Raw genomic sequence first — 18,532 nt, 5'->3', positions numbered from 1 at the left:
TGAATGCAACAACAATGAGCTGTTTGACACCGTCATGGGGTTATAAACGTCAAGGCAACATTAAGCGTGCAGCAACACATGCAGACAGACAGAACAATACTCCGTCACATATTCTTTATCCTCTGCAAAACGGACTCATATTACTGCAGGTTACTGAGCCCCTGAGCTGCGAAACTCTTCTTTGGGTATGCATGTATAATAATGCCCTCTTGGTGACCAACGCACACACACCAGAAGGCGCCGCCCAATGAATGCCTTGTTTAATTCATTACTTTATATTCATGGGTGCTATTTTTTTTTTTGACAAATAAAAAACAATGAATGCCATTTCCATTCATTGCAATGGAGAAAGATGAGTTTGAGATGCGTGCATCAGGCTACAAATTCAACTCACAAGTCATGGCACCACTGTATTATCCATTCTGAGAATATATCGTTAAATGTTTTTTTTTTACTTTCTGCAAAAGTTCTTTTGTGATTTTCTCTTTGGAATTGCCTATCGGGCAGGGATCAAACGACGTGGCGGCCCGTAGGTTTCCCACCCCTGTTGTGGAATGGTTCATTTTGCCCGTTTAGATCATCTGAGCAGGCTGATGACAAGACGTGGCATGGTTGCATGCAGCTTGCTGTTGAACAGACAAAGGGTGGCTGCTTGTGCACTAAACAGTCACAACTTGGTGACCATTTGCACCCGCATGAATGCTGCAATGCGCGGGGGCGGGGAGGGTATGATGGACCTGAGAAGCATTAGAACTGCTTTGAATAGAATGTGAAGGATTCTTCTGTGTATTTCTTAGTCGGATGCTTCTCACTTACTGTCTCTCTTTCCCAATCCCCATCTGGCAGGGCCTTAGACTCTGAGCCATAGTGTAGCGGAGAGTACACCCAGGTCCTGTCCTCTGGAGGCTGTTTTGTTTTTTTACACGCCAAGCACAGCAGAGGGCGCCAGGGGGACAGAGGAGAGGGCCAGTGGCACAGAGATAAGCGGCGGCAGTGGCAGGCAGGCAGGAAGAAAGATGCAGGAGGTCACAGGAGAAGAAAAGACAAGACAGGAAATGAAAGTTAGGGATGCATCAAGGGGGGAAAATGTCGCCCAGACAGCTCGGGTTAATCCTTGAAGCCAGATGTTGCTCAGAAGCAGTGATTATCACACAGTGTGTTTGAGTCAAATGTCTTCTCGGAGGTCATGTGATATATGGTGAGGAAAGGGAAGTGTGGAAGGGCGGGGGGGAGGGAAGACATGGCCAGTCCAATGATTGACACGTCAATGCAAAAAAAAAGTTAGTTTGCTTACCTGGAACCTCCAAAGTCTAAAATAATTCAGTTTAAGGCGGGTCCAGGTTTAGTTTAAACTGGATGGATTAGTATAAAACAACAAATAACATAGTACTGTGATAAATATTTGATAATATATTAAAATACTCGTGAGCTTCTTGGATGACATTTTTTTTTTAAACCGCAAACTCCAGTTGTATTGGATCGGGTGAATCTTTAAGATACAAAAGTTGAGCTCATTTGAAGTGCCTGGATCGCTTTCTTTAATGCGTCGATTTCAATGTTTTCCTGCCACGTGGTGTCCAAGAAAGCAATCTTTGTGAACAATACACACAATCATGAGCGAGTAAAAGATTGCGGGCAAGTGGCATGCTGCATGGTTGCATGGATGACGGGTCCAAAGTTTTGAAATAATAAAACATCACATACTCGGCTGTTTCCTCGAGACGATGAAAAGGGATTTTGTGAACAAAAAAGATTGTAATATCCTGTCTGTAAAAATATATTTTTGTATTGACGATATGAAAAGAACAAACCTGTGTCGCAAAAATCATCATGTTGCCTCCATCACAGTCTGTCAGGTGAGTAGACAGAATCATGGAACAGATTGTGCTCCACTTTGGAGGTTCCACTGAGCTCTACGCGACTACAAGCTGACTACCAACATTGCCCAGAGAAAAACAGACGCACGCCACCAACTCTAATCTAACAAAAGGGCTCGGTCGGGTAGCGGCCACGTCTGACGCACGGCCCAGTTACAACTCACTCACAGGCCAGCCGGACCGCCACTTGGCCCTCTGTCGGAGAGGGGAGACCACCCAAGTCCTTCCGTCGGGGAACTGACAACAACAACAACAAGGACGGCGGATGCGCAAGATGACAAATGGACCAATTTGTGAAAAGTGGAGAGCGATGGGAAAGACGTGACATGACGAGGGCGGCATGCTGAGGCGAGAATGGAAAAAGGAACGACCCCCTTTCGGCAACACGTTTAAGTCATTCATAAATACGCGGACACGTGGAGGGAGATAATATCGGGAGCATTTAGCACACAGCACATTTCTAAAAATGATCTGGCTTCTCCTAAAAAAATAAAAGGCTCACTTTTGAGTGACACGGTCAGTTGAGGGTGTAGAACTGCAATAAATGTTTATAAGAGACCTTTTTTTATCTTCAACTCAAAAGCCGAAAAAGTGAAGCAATGCTGCCATCACCTGGCGTCTGTTTGCATTACAGCCGTATAGAAGCTTGAATTTCACAGACGAGCTCGGTGAGAGAATTTTCCACATCTACTCATTGAAAAATGTACTTGACGAATATATTCAGTGGTGGCAACAATTAGATCCTAATTGACGTATAAAAACGTCCACAACGGTAAATAAGTTCAAAATTAATCATTTTGATTGTTGATTGATTGCGTTGTTTGCAACTTGAAAGGAATTGAGATGGGAGTAACATTATTATCGTCGTTTGTGGTTCATGTCCATCTTTATCTTAGCATAAGACTAAAAACGTCTCGTAAGTGTGCATCTGAAAAGCAGCAAGGGGATTGGCAACGTGCTCGTCACCGCACACACATTCATACCCGCTTGAGAGTGCCACGGTCCACTACAATGCCACCCCCCGTCTGTCAACACTTCAGTGGGAGAGCGTCACACCGCTTCAGCACTTGATGTCATCTTTAAAGTGTAGCGTGTGATCTTACAAAGTAGATATCGGTGACCGGCACGTCGTCCTCGTCGTCCACGGAAGCCTGGCTGGTGCAGCCCGAGCCCGACGCGTGGCCGGCTGTTCCCGCCGCCACCACCACCAGCTTGGGACTGGACCGAGCGGCCCCGGATGCATCGGCGGACACAGAGGCGACAGCGGCGGGCGAGGAGGAGGAGGAGAAGGAGGCTTCGGGCGCTGGAGACGAGTCGAAAGGAGCGGCGGCGGCCTCCTGAGCCTCGCTGCTGGAATAAAAGACTCATGTTGCGTCAGTGTGTTTTGCCAGCTGTCGTGTCGCAATGATCCTTTGTTGTTCCTAAACACGGATTAGGAACATCCACGCGACGGTCAGCTCCACAGTCGCAGCTTTGCGCAGCCCAGTATCCACAAACGAGCGGATTGGCGGAAGGGATAAACACCGCCATGCGGACGATGTCTTTGCTCTCTTTCTTCGTCTGATTGAAATTCGACTGGCCACGAAAACACAGTGGTTCAATTATTTTTACACTTGAATGCCAGTTTAGAATGTTAAAATGTAACTTAAGACATTGCCAGTTCAGTTAAGGTTTGTCGATTACTAAATATTATTTCCTGCGGGGAAAACGGCCACCCGGAAGCCGCGCAACATCATGGAACGAATACTGCACTCATTTTATTGGCTCGTTCAGTCGCTCCGCCATTTCTACGCCGCACCCCCTTCAAAACCTCCTTCCATGACCCCACCCAAGCCACATGTCTCACCACTGCCCAAAGCAACACACTCTGATCCTCCAAAACCTGTCATCACATTAAATTAATTGTAGTGTAAAGCGACGAGATTAGAGCAGTTCTTGTGCAGCTGAACAAAAAAAAAAAAATCAGGTTAAAATGTGCCCAAAACCCAAATTAGGTCATGGTGGCTTTACGGGAGCGGCCTCAGGCCCCCCGGACCACTGGCCTACTTCTACTTGCTGGTTACCCCAAATTTTTCTCCTAATCTCCCAGCAGCGCTAATCAAGCGATCATATTTACACGACATTGAGGTCACACACAAACTCTGTTATGAAGGTAAAAGGAGCTTTGCGTGAAATGGTGCCATGATCCAATTGGTGCTTTGTCAACATTTTGCACTGTCCTGGACATTTAACACCCTATACAGTATATGAAGCCGTTGTGAAAATACGCTATCTAAATAAAGTTGTATTGAATTGTAACTTATAAGAATAACCTTATTCACATTGTTTATTAGACTGTAAAATAAAAAAATAAATATATATATCCTTGTTCAAGCTGTAAACATTTTTGACAGACTTATTGCATCATTTGCTTCTGAAAATTAAATTAAACTAAATCAATAAATAATAATAAAAAAAAAAATCAAATTTACTTCAACATTAACTGAGGAGCACGATATATAAAACACTTTAACCTACAAAAAAAAAAAGAATGAAACAATTTGTGCTGATTTATTTTGTTATGCAATGAGAGCGCCACTGCCAACTACTGGAGTGGATGTGCAATTACACTTTATTGTAATATGCCAAGAAAAAACGTGTTCCCCAGAGTCACGCGCGCCCTCCTCAGCATTGCGCCGCGTTTTTGGTTAGTTTTGCAAATTTGCCAGAATGACACCAACATAAACGTGCTGCAGCCGTACCTGCTATCAAGCGGAGGCTGCGGAACAGAGATGGTGGGCTCACTGTCGTGTCTCTTTAATTCCACCTCCACTGTGATGGTCTGCTGGTCCTCCTCGCGCACACGCAGCTCCTCCTGGGTCCTGCACACATGAAAACACGCACACAACAAATGTGTCCCAAAAAAAAAAAAATGTTTCGAAATTACAATGGCACCAATTTACCTTCCATCGTGGCTGAGAGATTGGGTGTGCCTCCTGGAGACAAATGAAACAAATGTCAAGCTAAAGCAGAAATCACGCAAAATTGGCGCATCAGCAAAGATAAGAAGCAAATACATGACTTGCTTGCTACCTGTAGCGCGGGTGCTCGGCGGTGTCGCAGGGAGATCGTTCAGGGATGGACAGAGAGGTGGTGGAGGAGAGGGTGGTGGCGATGGACGCCGTGGTGGCCTCCTCAAACGACGGAGGCGTGCACGGGAGATCGGCTCGCCCTGCAAATTTGAACATACACTTGAAATAACGACAAATACGCCAACTGAGCCTTCCTCGCCACAGCTGCATCATATGTCGCTTTTGTCGACGACGCCATTACCTTCGTCTTCCAGCGTCGGGAAGCTGCGAGCGCCTCTCAGGTCGTAGATGTTCTCGTCTCTCTCCGAGGTCAGCTGGCTGGCAGACCAAGCTGCGCCGGGACCGCCACATTTTGGAACCGTAAGCGACACGCGCCCCTTCTTGGACGGAGAGGACTTCAAAGCTACACAAAGTAGCATTCAAAACAGAGCAAAAAAATGAATTGACAAACTTTCTCCAAGGGCTCTTTTTTTTTTTTCCCCTTTTAAGATACCTTGATAGAAGCACACAAACTACTACGATATATAAAAAATTGTTTTTGTGAACTATAAATATTGTTATAATATTTAAAAATGAATTTGTTATAATGTCAGACCTCTTTTCAACTCTTAACTGAGGAAGCATGCCCAACCTAGGCTCTCCTACGAGATCTTTTTGACGAGAAAGTGAAAGAAAAAGAGCGGCTGAACTCTCTCCCATGACGTGCATCGGCACCGAATATGGCCGTTAGAAGATTATCTGTTATTTCCTTCCCACGCGGCAGTGCTCTGACTATGTAAGGCAGCAGGATGGACTCACAGGAGCTCTTCCTGAAAACGGTGCTGCTCATGAACTTGAAGAACCTGTCGGCGTAGAATCCAGGTCGGTGGACCGAGACGGTGTCCTACGGGCGAGATGGGAGGCGATTAATGAGATTGAAAAAAAAAAAAAAAAACAATCAATGTACTTGCAGATTAATCGATCTATTAGCCCCCCCTTGTTCTATTTCGGTAATGTGTGTCTCTGGGTCGAGCCACGAGACAGACGGAGCACAGACGTAAACACCGGCAGACATTATTGATTCTCCAGCTGGCCGACGGGCGACAGTTTCGTCCGCTTGGCGGGAGAATCACGCATAGGCTTGACTACACTCGCCCTTTTTAGGCTTTTCTCAAAATGTTGCACAAACCCATGCGATGAACGATGCACTCGACAACAAGAAAAAACTGTGATCGATGCCCACCACCAGTCTGACCTGACATGTTAAATGGCTTAAACCGACACACTTAAAGCTACAGATTACCGTAGTTTCTGTACTATAAGACGCTATTTTATTATTATTTTTTGCTAGATTTTGAACCGTGTGGCTAATACGGCGGTGCGGTTTTTCTGTGGATTTTTCTTTCACCGGTAGGGGGCGCTCTATAGTTCGGAAAATACGCGAAATAAAACTTGATTTTTTTTTTTGTTCTGTTTTAATGAGCAATGTTGTTGCCGTGTTAAAAGGCACTGTTTGAACTGTTTATGTACCTTGATGTGCATTCACAGTAAAAAAAAAATGGTTCTGTTTTTTTTTCAACATCGAAAACTGCGGCTTATTAGCAGCTAGATTATTATTATTGTTTTTTTATTATGGGTGGTCGATTGAATTTGGATATTTTTATATAATTTTGGAATTGGGCTAGAATACAGAAAAAAGTGAAGCCCTGTCAAAACTGTCTGTCTCTCAGTCAAAAAAGTGCGCATTATTATCGGCATAAAGGCAGACTTCTCTGATATTAGTTACCAAATGTTGTGACCCATGAGTAAAGGGTGAAACGTCTTAAACAAGAAGTGATGTCGATGCCTCCTCAGAGGTGAGTCAGTGTTTGCTGGCGCGTTATTAAAAACTCACCCCGTCGTGCACTAAAGCCTTCCACGTGTGCTCCAGTTTCTTGATTAACCTGCGCCGACAGAGAAAGGCAACGCAATAAGGCTGACGGCGGTGCACGTGCCAATGAAGCAAAGCGCTCAACCTCATCGCACGGCTGCTGCGATGCTCACCTGTAGGACTGCAAGATGTCAATGATGCCGATGTAGAGCAGAAGTCGTTCACCTTTCCCGTTGATGGCAGGGATGCCGCCCATCCTGAAACACGAGAACACAGACTTCAGATCACAAAGCACCTTCAGTCGGGTCCAGAAAATCAACGTCATCCTCATCCTTTTGCCTCTAAAGACCATCGCAATGAATTTGAAATGTGCTTTCACTGCAGACTTTCTACCTTTTAACACTTTTAACCAAGTGGCTAAGACAACGGTGCAGCTTTTATATGGATTTTTCTTTCACCACTAGGGGCGCTCTAGAGTTCAGAAAATACACTAAATAAATCTCGAATTTCTTTTTTCTCTTGGGTCCGTTCTGTTTTAATGAGCAAAGTTGTTGCCGTGTTAAAAGGCACTGTTTCAACAATCTGTTTATGGACCTTTATGTGCATTCACAGTACAAAATCGTTCTGAAAAAAAAAAAAAATCAACATAGAAAACTGCGGCTTGTATATCGTTTTATTTTTATAATTATTATTTTATATTTTTGTAATTAATTTTTTCATTTTTTTAAAAAAAAGTGTTGCTCTGGCTTATATAAATGTGTGCCTAATAGTCCAGAAAAATTGTAAATGTACATTTGGCACCCCATCACCATCTCCACTCACGTGTCTTCGGTGTCAATGGACCCCCCGCAGGCGGCCCCGCCCTGGATGGACTCCATGGCGGTGGAATAGAGGGCCTTCTGCTGGGCCAGGGGCCGTTTCTCATCGCTGTCGCCTTGGGAGCCTTCCATCTGCCGCTCCCTCTCCGCCTGGTCCATATTGTGAACTCCCAGCAGAAGGCTGTAGTCCATGATCTTGAAGCTTTCCAGCACCTGCAACAAATGGAACGGCAGGCTCAGGAAGTATGAATGTGTGGTCGGAAAGCTTTTACGCAGAGTGCAGAGCGGTGTCAGCGCCAGAGGGAATCAAAAGTTAGCATGCATACATTCATTATCCATGTTCTATTAATATTCAAGTGAGATGGTCATTTAGAAGCAGACCACGGAAATGATGAAACCACATGTACAAGCCATTGATTATTTGATCATTGTGATTTTTAGAGCCGCAATACTGCAGGAAAGTGCCAACGTTAAACGGTACAATAGATAAAGAGGAATAGTGTGGGGCTCTAACTCTTTTGGAGGTTCCCCTCCTCAATTATTTCCTGTTACGCCCCTCCTAGCGAGATGAAAACAATTTAGACCCCCACCTCACCACCCTCACTCCGGCGCAACTAAAAAATAATAATTGCAGCGCACAATGGGCAAGGAGAGCGCCACTGCCAACTAGTGGAGTGGAGGTGCATTACACTTAATTGAAGTACAGCTTTAAAAAAATGGCACGTTCCCCAGGGTCACACGCACCCCCTCATCATCACAACCCCCCCCTCTAAGGGTGGCCAGCCCCACTATTTGAGAAGCACTGCCCTAGACTAAGACCGGATTTCAAAGCACTCTGATCTGTTTAAGTCTCTTCCCTCACAAACTCACCAAACAGTCCCTCTGCAGCGTCTTGACCAGCGCGTTGTACGTGTCCTGGTCCAGCATGAGTCCGTCTTGCAGGTCCTGCATGAAGTCCAGGTCTTTGAACGTGGGCCGGGCCTTCTCGCGTTCCTTCTTGGACGCTCGCCTCTTGTAGGTGGAGCCCTTCAGGTCGTACTTGAGATGCATGCGCACGACGCGAGGCAGCACGTTGTTCATCACCACCACGCGGATGTTTTTGCCGCCCGACTGGACGCAGTAGAGGCCGAAAAACTTGGGCAGCAGAGTGCGAGGGTTCTGATTCAAGTTCTGGAGGGAGAAACGATTATAAATATATTTCTTTTTAATTTGATAACACTTGTCAAACTCTGGCCCGCGGGCCAAATTTGGCCCACAGTGTAATTATATTTGGCCCGCGATACCATTTTACATTCTATATGATAATAATAACACTTTTTCTTGCTACTCCAAGACATGGGCTAGAAAGGTTGATCAATTTATTATTATTATTATTTTTATTATTATTTATTAATATTCAAATTTCATTGAATAAATGAATGTCATTGATTTTTTTAAATTTGATTTTGAATCACCATCATTGGAGTCACGTGTTTGACTTAGCAGATGTGTCGTTTTTGTTGAGCCAAGTCGAGCGGTAAGCTTTTATTTTTGGTAGGTTTCCATTCTAGCGAGTGCATGAAACAGCATTTTATAAACAGTGGCCTCTAATTCGAATGTTGCGTGACTGGTGTCGTGCAGTCTGAGTTGCGTCTGTTTGTGCTGTTTGACAGGGAGCATTGAGTGATGACCGCAAGATTAGCTTCTCACGCTCACCACCAATCCACCGTGAAACGCGGCGGTATGCTGTGGAATGGTCAGCTTCTGCTTAGAGGTGCACATCAGATCTGAGTTCAAACACGGCGGTCGAGGCCTTCTCAGCTGGCCCAACAAAATCATGAAATCATGATCATATTATTCACATTGATGTCATATTATATCCTAGTGTTTTATTTTTAGCTGAGAGTTTTTATCCAATCAGGATTCAGCTAGCTCGTGTTGCCAGGCAGAGTTTGCCTTGTGATTGGCTACTCACTCGTGAGGGGGCGGCGCTACCATAAAGTCGTAACTGGTGACCGTTCGAAATGCTAAAATAGATTTGTACTTTTTTAAACCACAACAGCCGATGGAGGGGTTGTGAATGCGGATTAACGCGTGAACGATATAAAAGGAAAAATAAGCCGCGCCGAGAGTGAGAACGGAGCGAACGAGCGATAAGAGGTATGCGTGAGGATGGAGTGTATCACACAGCGGACGCCGAAAAGCCGTTACATCACCGTGACCCGCAAGCAGCCCAAAGCCAGCCTGCTCGACCATCAAGTCAGTCAGCTGCGACAGACGTGTGGAGCTGACTGCGTGGAGCAACGCTGGCTCATTTGCTTCTTGTGTCCTGTTTTTTTTTTTTGTCTTGACCTTGGCACGGCTTTTATCTCTCCGAGCAGACGTCCACCTCCAGGGCTGAAGCATTTGTCACCAGTGATATCAGGAAGAGAATGGCTACGACGGGCCGAAAGACTCAACTAAATCATGGTGTCCAACTCGAGGCCCGGGGGCCAACTCTGGCCCGCCTCTTCATTTTTTGCGGCCCACAAAGGCAAAAGATATTTGAATCATTTTTAATAACATTTAGATATCGCAATCCCCCTTTTTTGAAAATCAATTGGAACACAATTATTAGGACTGATATATATATATATATATATATAAAATAATTCATGTGACATTGTTTCCTGCAAAGATCGTTTTGAATTTCAAACTTGGAAGTCAATTCTCCACTCTCTCTCGGCTTTGGAGGTGCGACTATTTGTATGACGTGCACGCGTGCATGCTCTCCTACCATGTAGTAGCCCGGCAGCAGCTTCTGTAAGAACTCCGCCTCCTTGTGCATGACCGTCTTGATGATAAACTCGTCATCCTTGGTGAGATAGAAGACGGAGCCGCTCGCGCCGGGATTGGACAGCTCGATCAGTGGCTCGTTGCAGAGTGAGTACTGCGAAGGACACCACAAATGTTGACTTGCCACAGCACAAACTCCGTGGTTACCCTCTTCAAAATGATTCTTTGGGGTAAAAAAAAAAAAAAAAAAAGTCCCGCATTCAACGAGAGCGATTTCTGCTTGCTGTAGAGGTGGCTCATCTTCATCAAGCTGTTCACTCTTATTTTGACACCCACGCTGCTCGAGCAAGACAAACCACCAACTGAACCCATGTGTGTGTGTGTGTGAATGCATCCTGTTGCATCCATCTGCTCAAATGAATCCAAATTCATTTCCAGTCGTCTTACCAAGTAGTCGTCCGGTCGGATGCCGAAGAGTTCTCGGAAGTAGCGGAAGGCCACAGGAGCGTACGTTTTGAAGCGGAAGTCTGGGAAGTGATGAGCCGGAGTGAGGTTGCTCCCCTCGCTGCAGACAGGACAAATTACGTTGATTTGAAACGTGGATCGGAAAGACATGTTGACATTTGACAGAACACGCGATACATGATGGAGACCTGGGGAAGAAGATGCTCTCCACGACGTAGAAGTCCTGCATCAACACGTCCCTCTCGGGCTTGGAGCTCAGGTTGCCCACCGTGTAACCGATGCCGAGCTGGATGGCTCCTTTCAGCGCAGAGGATGTGGTCTAAGGCAAGCGGGCGGGTAAAAGATTTCCCAGATTTGACAGACAAACATTAGAAATGTGTGACATTATCACATGTACTTTCACTAAATACAAGGTGAACAAATTTAAAGATAGAACATGTCTAACGATGAAAAAATGTCATTTCTTGATTGAAAAAAAAATTTCAGAGCGCTGAGTGCGATTAGAAAAATAAAAATGATTCCAATAGAAATGCATCGGAATGTAGTCAGACTTCGGATTGGCCGAAATGTGCTTTAAATACAGCTCATGTATGGACAGAATTTTAAGTTATATTTTTTAAACCAGACAATAAAAAAGACATCACATTTCATTCGAGACGGATCAGAGCAAAAATTGACCATCATATACGGTTGTTGTTTTTTTTTAAATATCTATCGATTGCACAATTGAGTGTCCGAACCTTTTTGTAAGTGGTTTCTCCGGAAGCATCCACCCCTCGGTGGCCGATTTTCTTCCCCTGACCAGGAAGGCCTGAGGAGCCGGGCATCTGACGAGCAAGAAAGTTCATGAGTAAAATTCTAATCCGTTTGTCGCATTTCATCACCTAACTCTCAAAAAGCTCAGCACGCTTTTACGAAGTCAACGAGTCCCTTGGAGCTGAGCAGGTGCTCACTTTCAGGCAAATTTGATTTGATTTGATGTAATGCCACCACAAAAAAAAGTTGCTAGTGATTGGCCAAGAATCAAACTACGCTACCACAGAACGACAAATGGAACTTAGACCCACAAAGGTTGCAAAGGCTGTAACTACACAGTACGATATGAACATTCCACTTATTTCATTTGAGCACATGCAAAATATATTGACGAATGCCCAGCATAATAATTACCTCAGTGATGAACGCCTTCCTTGCAGCAGCATCTGAAAGCAAGACAAGAGTCAGTCTCTCTCACTCTCACTCTCTCACACTCACTCACTCACACTCTCACTCTCACACACTCTCTCTCACACTCACTCACTCCCCCTCCCTCTCTCACACACTCTCTCTCTCTCTCTCTCTCTCTCTCTCTCTCTCTCTCTCTCTCTCCCTCTCCCTCTCCCTCTCCCTCTCCCTCTCCCTCTCCCTCTCCCTCCCTCCCTCAATAGCGACTGAGGGCCCGTCAACCCGTCAAAGACGACGTCGGTTTTTCTGCCTCTTTGCCAGACTGCAGCGCATAATAAATAATCAGCCGCCGCAGAAGAAGACAGAAGCCTGCGTGTGACGCCGACCAGGTTACATCTTTTCCGTTTCAATAAATTAATAAATAAATAAACAGATTTCCGAGTCTTGATGCCACATTCGCGGCCATTTAACCGACCGGGTGGATTCTGGAATGTGAGGAAGTGCACCACGCTGTCTTGCTCGCCTTGCAGATGACATTTTTTTTTTTAAATTTGACTAGACACACAAATAAATAGACAAGGATTATTTTCCAATGTATGTACTGTATGCCACATTTTTTTTTTAAGAGCACGACAAGAGTATGCGTGATCCAGAACTGACAGTTTGGCTCGTATCGTAAACAACAAACGTCAGGCCGCTCATTTGCATGCGAGTCCGCATGAATAATAAGAAAATGGTCCGTTAACGCGACAAGGTGCCACAAAAACGGATCGATAGCAGGTAAGGAGCTGTCCCTGAGGTGATTGTTAATTATCTTGTCAGGGCGCTGGAGCGGTGGCGATCGATTTGTCTTCTTCAGTTTTCTGCCAGGACAAAGCAATTCGGGTCAACGTGACGTGAGCCTCCAGGATGCACACATCCATTACGAGCACAATAACAAGGCTGACTACTTAATAGCGAGTAGCAATAATTTGCAATATATTTTAGAGGTGTAACGATTAATCGGCAACGCATCGATTTATCAAATTAATGAATCAATATTTTGACAATCGAATAATGGTTTCAAGACCATGTTTAATTTAAAATGATTTCACAAGCACTCCATGTATGCAAATTGATTATCTTTGTTTTTTCAAAATAAATAATTTGTTTTCACTTTGAAAAAAAAATCTGAATCTTTGCCGATTTTCTGACGGATGTTACTGACCAAACGAGAAACTGAACAATTTATGCACTTTCAATTTTGAATAATATCCTGGCTTTGTATACATGAATAGAACTTTTTTTTTAATCTGAATCATTGATTAATTAATTAAATTATTGACAGCTTAATCTATTTTTTTTTTTTTAAATGTTAGCTCCAGCCCTCGATATTTCAGGAGCTAACTTATGTTTACTCCCGATATTTCTGACAAGCTGCGGGTCAAAACTGTGTTGTCCTCTGCTGTCAAAGCGGATCACATACACCATGTGTGTGTGTGTGTGTGTGTGTGCGCATGTGTGAGAGAGAGTGTTCAGAGATTGGAGTGGTCGTCCTTTGGCGACAGGGACGCAAGCATGCCTAATAAAAAGCTTGCCGTCTGCAGCTGCTGGGGAAAAAAAAAAACCCTCTATGTATTTTTCCCATTTCACTATTACTCAATCTTTTAAGTCGTATTAACCCTAAAAGTGTTTGTAGATGTGCCGAGTCAAACACGAAGCAAATGTGCGGCTGACACACACTTCTAAATAACGATGTCAATATATTGTTTCCATTGAAAAAAATCAAATGTGCTCAAATCTTTCGTTCTATCTCCTTTTTAAAGCATTGCTGAGGTATTCGGTGAGACTCGATATCGGTGAAAAACTCGATTCAGATTCTGGTCGAGACATCCTTAGCCAGTATACGGGACATAACGACAAAGCAAATTCTACAAAATACATCTCAAGATCCTTAATATTATTAAACCCTGGGATGGGACCAAAATTCGGATCCATTGTTGTTGTTCATTGGCAGTGTCAGATCTTAAAACTTGAGGTCTTGTTGAAAAACATTTCCAACCCACGTTTATCTTAACATAAACACAACAGACAGCCAGAGTTGGGAGGCATCGTCCTTTTTCTCTTAAGGAAAGAGCTAAAATCAGCTCCGTCGTCACGGCAAAAAGGACCCAAAGTCAGCGCTCTGCCCATTACGCAATTCCACAATGTTTTTTTTTTCATTCCCCAGCTTTACTGACCCTCCAAAATTGATGAAAGCTCTCATCCAAAAAGAGAAATGTCCTTTTACAGACATCAGAGAGGAGTTTGCTGGATGGACGTGCAGCGGACTTAACGGTGAGTTATTGCTGAGAGCAGCGTCTTAGAGCAGTGAGTCAGGAGGGTTTAAGCGCCTCACACCACAAAGCCCCTCGTACCTGCGCAGAAACGTGTTTCACGGGTACACACTGGCGGAAACAAACATTCCAAACCACTGCGGGAAAATAATCTGACTTTGCGTAACGAGCCGAAGGATTAATAATCTACTACAAATAATTTATTGTCGTTCATCAACGCCAGCGACACACAATAACAGACAGAAGATAAAAAGTATTTTTTGATTTTTAAACACAATGACGGTGCGGATATTATTGTTGTCCACGCTACCACAATGAGTGGCTTGGTGAGTGACATGGGTGTCAGTGTGGGTTGATTATGCTATGCTTTTGGATTTTGGAGTTATTTAAATAATTATTGTCACCTTAATGCACAGCTTTAATACATTTTGTCCAACTTCTATGGTTCCTATCAATTGATGATTTGCAAACAATGACCGCAAACCACCTGGTTCGGTCTCTGCTTATACGGTAAATATTCCACACAACAAACAACGCAACATTACACTTTTCTCTTCTCAAGAACATAAAAAGCAAGAAAGGTTTGCGAGTGAGAAGCGAATCAAGCAGCACAAAATACAGAGAATGGATTCCAAATGCTACAAAACTAAACCGAAGATATTTATCAATATTTATAATTAATATATAAAATAATATAATATAATATAATATAATATAATAATATATATAATGTAATAATGTAATAATAATATAGAATAATATAATAAACATATATAAATAAATATATAATTAATTTATAATATGTCAATATTTTAATCTTTTCAATGCCATAGCCCACCGAATGGCTTTTGAGCGCTTTGTAGGCATATCATGAACACATGCTTGCTAATGTTCTTGCAAAGGAAAAAAAAAACAACCTTGATTAAAATGTACAAAAATCTGCCAATGTGATTGCACACTAATGAAGTCTTTCTCTGACTTGTGTTGGCACGATCGGGTGTGAACATATTTATATTCCATTCAAATGGGATGAGAGCGCACTCCTCACTTGAAGCCAAAATCGTGACGTTAAGTAAACTGCGTCATCCGCTACATTCTTTCATGACGTCAAAACATCCTGGCTGATGCTCCAAATGTTACTTATACAATCTTCGTTCGGGAGCGATGGAGGGAGAGTGCGCATGTAATAGTAAAAGGACACATCAGGACAGAGCAGATGGAACTGCCGATTTGTGCTTCTGTCAGCAATTTTGACAGGCCTGCCCCCATCGACGAAAAAAAAAAAAAAGCAAACGAGCAAGGATTTAATCAAGCGCTTTATTAGCTCCTCTAAGAAGTAGGGGATGTTTGCACGATGTTAGCAGGGTAACACACACACACACAAAAGGGACTCAACAAACCAACCAGTAGTCACAGTGCGTTTTGGTGACCACGTTGAACAAAACCAATAGTCCGTTCTACCGGTATTGTGAAATCTGCCTGGCAACACAAGCTATCTGAATTCTGATTGGATAAAAACTCTAACCTAAAAATACAACACTAGGATATAATATGACATCAATGTGAAGAATATGATCAGCATTTCTTGATTTTGTTAGGCCAGCAGAGAAAGCCTTAACCGCTCACCACTGGCAAAAACAACTTTAAGCAAACAATTGGACTATTTTGTTACAACTGTTCACATTTTCATTATACCAATCTGATGCTAATGCAATTGGCTAATAGCTACTTAATGGATAATAATTAGCATGGAAAAACTTGCCGACAAACAAGGAGGAGCACTGAGTAGCTTTACATATTTTGCTTTGACTCTTTACCAGTGGTTCGTTTGTTTTTACACGAGAAAGTGAAAATGCAGTTCTGATGAAAGCTAGCAGCTGTTCCAAACACACACACACACACACACACACACACACATGTAAACACCGAGTTTCCACGTCGGGGGCAGCTGAGCTCAACACCGCAGCCTACAATTACGTTGCACAAGAAGCGACATTAAGCAAGCTCAGTAGAGCTTTCCGGGCCTGCACTTGACATTTAAACTCAATTCTACTCAGCACACTCCTGTCAGTGGATGATAACTGTGATCATCGCTTACTGCTCCTGTGTTGAACCCCTTGCAGCAGGAATGTAAAAGTACGTCCAAAACTTTGAGAAATATTCAGAACCGGTATGCAGAAAGGTAGGTTTAAGTGAAGTAAGGACGTATGAATATAAAACAGGTGTGACGGAAGGAATGTAAGAACGGCAATTAAGTACAAGTAGGTTTAAGTAAAGAATGGATGTAAGGCTGCATTAATAAAAAGAAGTGTAAGAAGGAGAGGATGAAGGAGGGAAGGAGGGAAGGCTGTATGAATAAAAAGCAGGCGTGATGGAAGGAAAGAAGAAAGGAAGGAAGGAAGGAATGAATGAGGAAGGAAAAAATGAAGGAGGGAAGGAAGGAACGAACGAACGAGCGAAGGAAGGAAGGAAGGAACAAACGAACGAAGGAACAAACGAAGGAATGAACGAAGGAACGAACGAAGGAAAACAATTCCAGAAAAAAAGCGGTTCTGCGGGTAAAACGGTTAGTGGATTAAGGATGCAAGGGGGAAGAAAGGAAGGCAGAAAAGTGGTTTGAGGCAAAGGCAGAAAAGGATTATGATGCACGTATATCAAAGAGGCTGGAAAGGAAGGCCAGGAGGTAGCAACAAAGAATTGAAGGAAGAAAATGAGGCTTCAGCTCAGGATGGATGCAAGAAAAATAGAATCAACTCGAAGGCAAGCCCGGAAGGTCGTCAAAGAAAGGAAGCAAGCTGGTAAGAAATAAGGAAAGAAAAGAAACCTATTCGTGTAATGAAATAAAAAAAAAAACAAGTGTGCAGTATATTTCTTTTTGGCCCAACCTGTACACTGCAGTACGTGTTGAAGGTGCTCAGAAATCCCCGTGGACTTCATACTCTCTAAATTCTTCACGCTCATTTACGTAAAAACACCTTCTCGGATAAACGGACGTATCGATTGATAGGCGCCACCAACGAAATGTGCCGTTATGTGCTCCAAATAAGAAGAATCCAAACGCTTGTTTTCACCTGCTCTCCTCATCCACTCGGCTAAGCTAGCAGCTACTAGCACAGCTAAGCGGCTAAAGATGAGTCGGGGCTTTCTGCTCAAATTCCTCACAGAATCCGATTATAGAAAAAAGACAGAATAAGCGTGAACGAGGCACACTGGGGAAAAAGACACGAATGGAATGCGTGGAAATATGTTCAAGGCCAACCTACCCATGTCTCCGGCGTCCATTCCATAGCTCACCCCGACGACCGTGTCAGCATCATCGGATGATGCGGCCCCGGATAGAGGACTCCCGTCCCTGGCCTCCGACAGCCCGACCGCTCCCTCGGCTTCCATTCAGCCTCCGGGAGGTGCTGGTCCAAGTGGCGGAAGGGGGGGAAGTGTGGGGGGGGTGAATAGGTAAACGACGATGGGAAATGCGCAAAAATAAGCAAGGACAACTCTTATATATTGCGGATAATCAATAGTGGCGGCATCTTATCCAGGGACGGCGGCTTCATTTGCTCGGACTGCGGCTCGGTGGGTACAGTCTCCCCGGCTCGACTGCACTGCTGCTCGGTCAGTCTGCGGCGACTCAACCAACCGTGAATGGCTCAGTAGTCTTGGGCTCGGCAACGCCCTCTGGCGGCCGATGAACGAAAGTGGACTCGCAAACCGTTTCCCTGGCGAGGCCACTGATGGAAAGTAATAAAAATAAATAAATAAATAAAGCAAATACTGTACTTTGTTTCTATGGAGGACTGAAACTACCAGATTTAAATAAATACACAATGAAATGCGTAATTAAAATAGTGATGAATGAATCAATGTCTTCAGTCATTAAATATGGAATTAAATAAAGCAGATCAATAAATAAATGCACCATTACACTGTCCAGATTATTGACTTTTGGGTATTTTCCGATTTTTCCGGGCTTTTTATTTTTTTAAATGTTGCCTCTTCATCCCCAACCCACCATTTCCCTTGGGGAACATATAATGTATTTTTATCAGTGTAAAATGGGGGTGAGGAGATGATTAATCCAAGGGCTGCTCAAAGTGCGGCCCGCAGTCTGCCGCCAGTTGCCCACCACTAGCCTAAATAAAATAAGCTTGTGACTCTTCTCAACCTCCATGGATGAAAAAAAAACTAAATAGAGGCAAAGTCATTCATGGTTGAGTACCCT

At 43.8% G+C, this 18,532-nt stretch overlaps 1 protein-coding gene across 5 annotated transcripts; it reads right to left on the bottom strand.

The window, feature by feature from the left end:
- On the bottom strand, positions 1-17,981 carry pip5k1ca (phosphatidylinositol-4-phosphate 5-kinase, type I, gamma a). 5 transcript variants are annotated; one of them, XM_088313846.1, is made up of 19 exons: positions 17,849-17,973; positions 17,577-17,717; positions 12,005-12,036; positions 11,575-11,661; positions 11,023-11,153; positions 10,817-10,934; positions 10,371-10,523; positions 8,486-8,785; positions 7,620-7,828; positions 6,971-7,054; positions 6,822-6,870; positions 5,747-5,831; positions 5,190-5,351; positions 4,950-5,088; positions 4,820-4,852; positions 4,619-4,738; positions 2,981-3,227; positions 2,046-2,114; positions 1-906 (listed from the first exon to the last, which is right to left on the bottom strand). In XM_088313846.1, exons 2-19 carry the CDS (start codon positions 17,701-17,703, stop codon positions 748-750), a joined length of 2,304 nt encoding a protein of 767 aa, XP_088169972.1. In that variant the 5' UTR covers positions 17,704-17,717; positions 17,849-17,973; the 3' UTR covers positions 1-747. The 5 variants fall into 5 exon arrangements, with proteins under 5 accessions (XP_088169972.1, XP_088169970.1, XP_088169973.1 ...); XM_088313844.1 differs by having other exon boundaries at positions 17,577-17,981; XM_088313847.1 differs by having other exon boundaries at positions 2,981-3,224; positions 17,577-17,981.
- Between the last annotated feature and the right edge of the window lie 551 nt (positions 17,982-18,532).

This window comes from Idiotropiscis lumnitzeri, chromosome 13, assembly GCF_059441095.1.
Source record: "Idiotropiscis lumnitzeri isolate Australia: NSW breed Sydney's pygmy pipehorse chromosome 13, RoL_Ilum_1.0, whole genome shotgun sequence".
NCBI classification, from domain to species: Eukaryota; Metazoa; Chordata; class Actinopteri; order Syngnathiformes; family Syngnathidae; genus Idiotropiscis; species Idiotropiscis lumnitzeri.
The sequence above is the reverse complement of the archived record's forward strand: the minus strand, read 5'-3'. Positions and strand labels throughout refer to the sequence as shown.

Excerpts from the sequence above, each read along its gene's own strand:
- pip5k1ca (XM_088313844.1), bottom strand. The coding sequence starts at position 17,703 with ATGGAAGCCGAGGGAGCGGTCGGGCTGTCGGAGGCCAGGGACGGGAGT. Across the intron at positions 8,786-10,370 it reads TGCTGCCGGGCTACTACATG|AACTTGAATCAGAACCCTCG; the intron begins GTAGGAGAGCAT and ends TTCTCCCTCCAG. Across the intron at positions 7,829-8,485 it reads CGCTGCAGAGGGACTGTTTG|GTGCTGGAAAGCTTCAAGAT; the intron begins GTGAGTTTGTGA and ends CATTTGTTGCAG.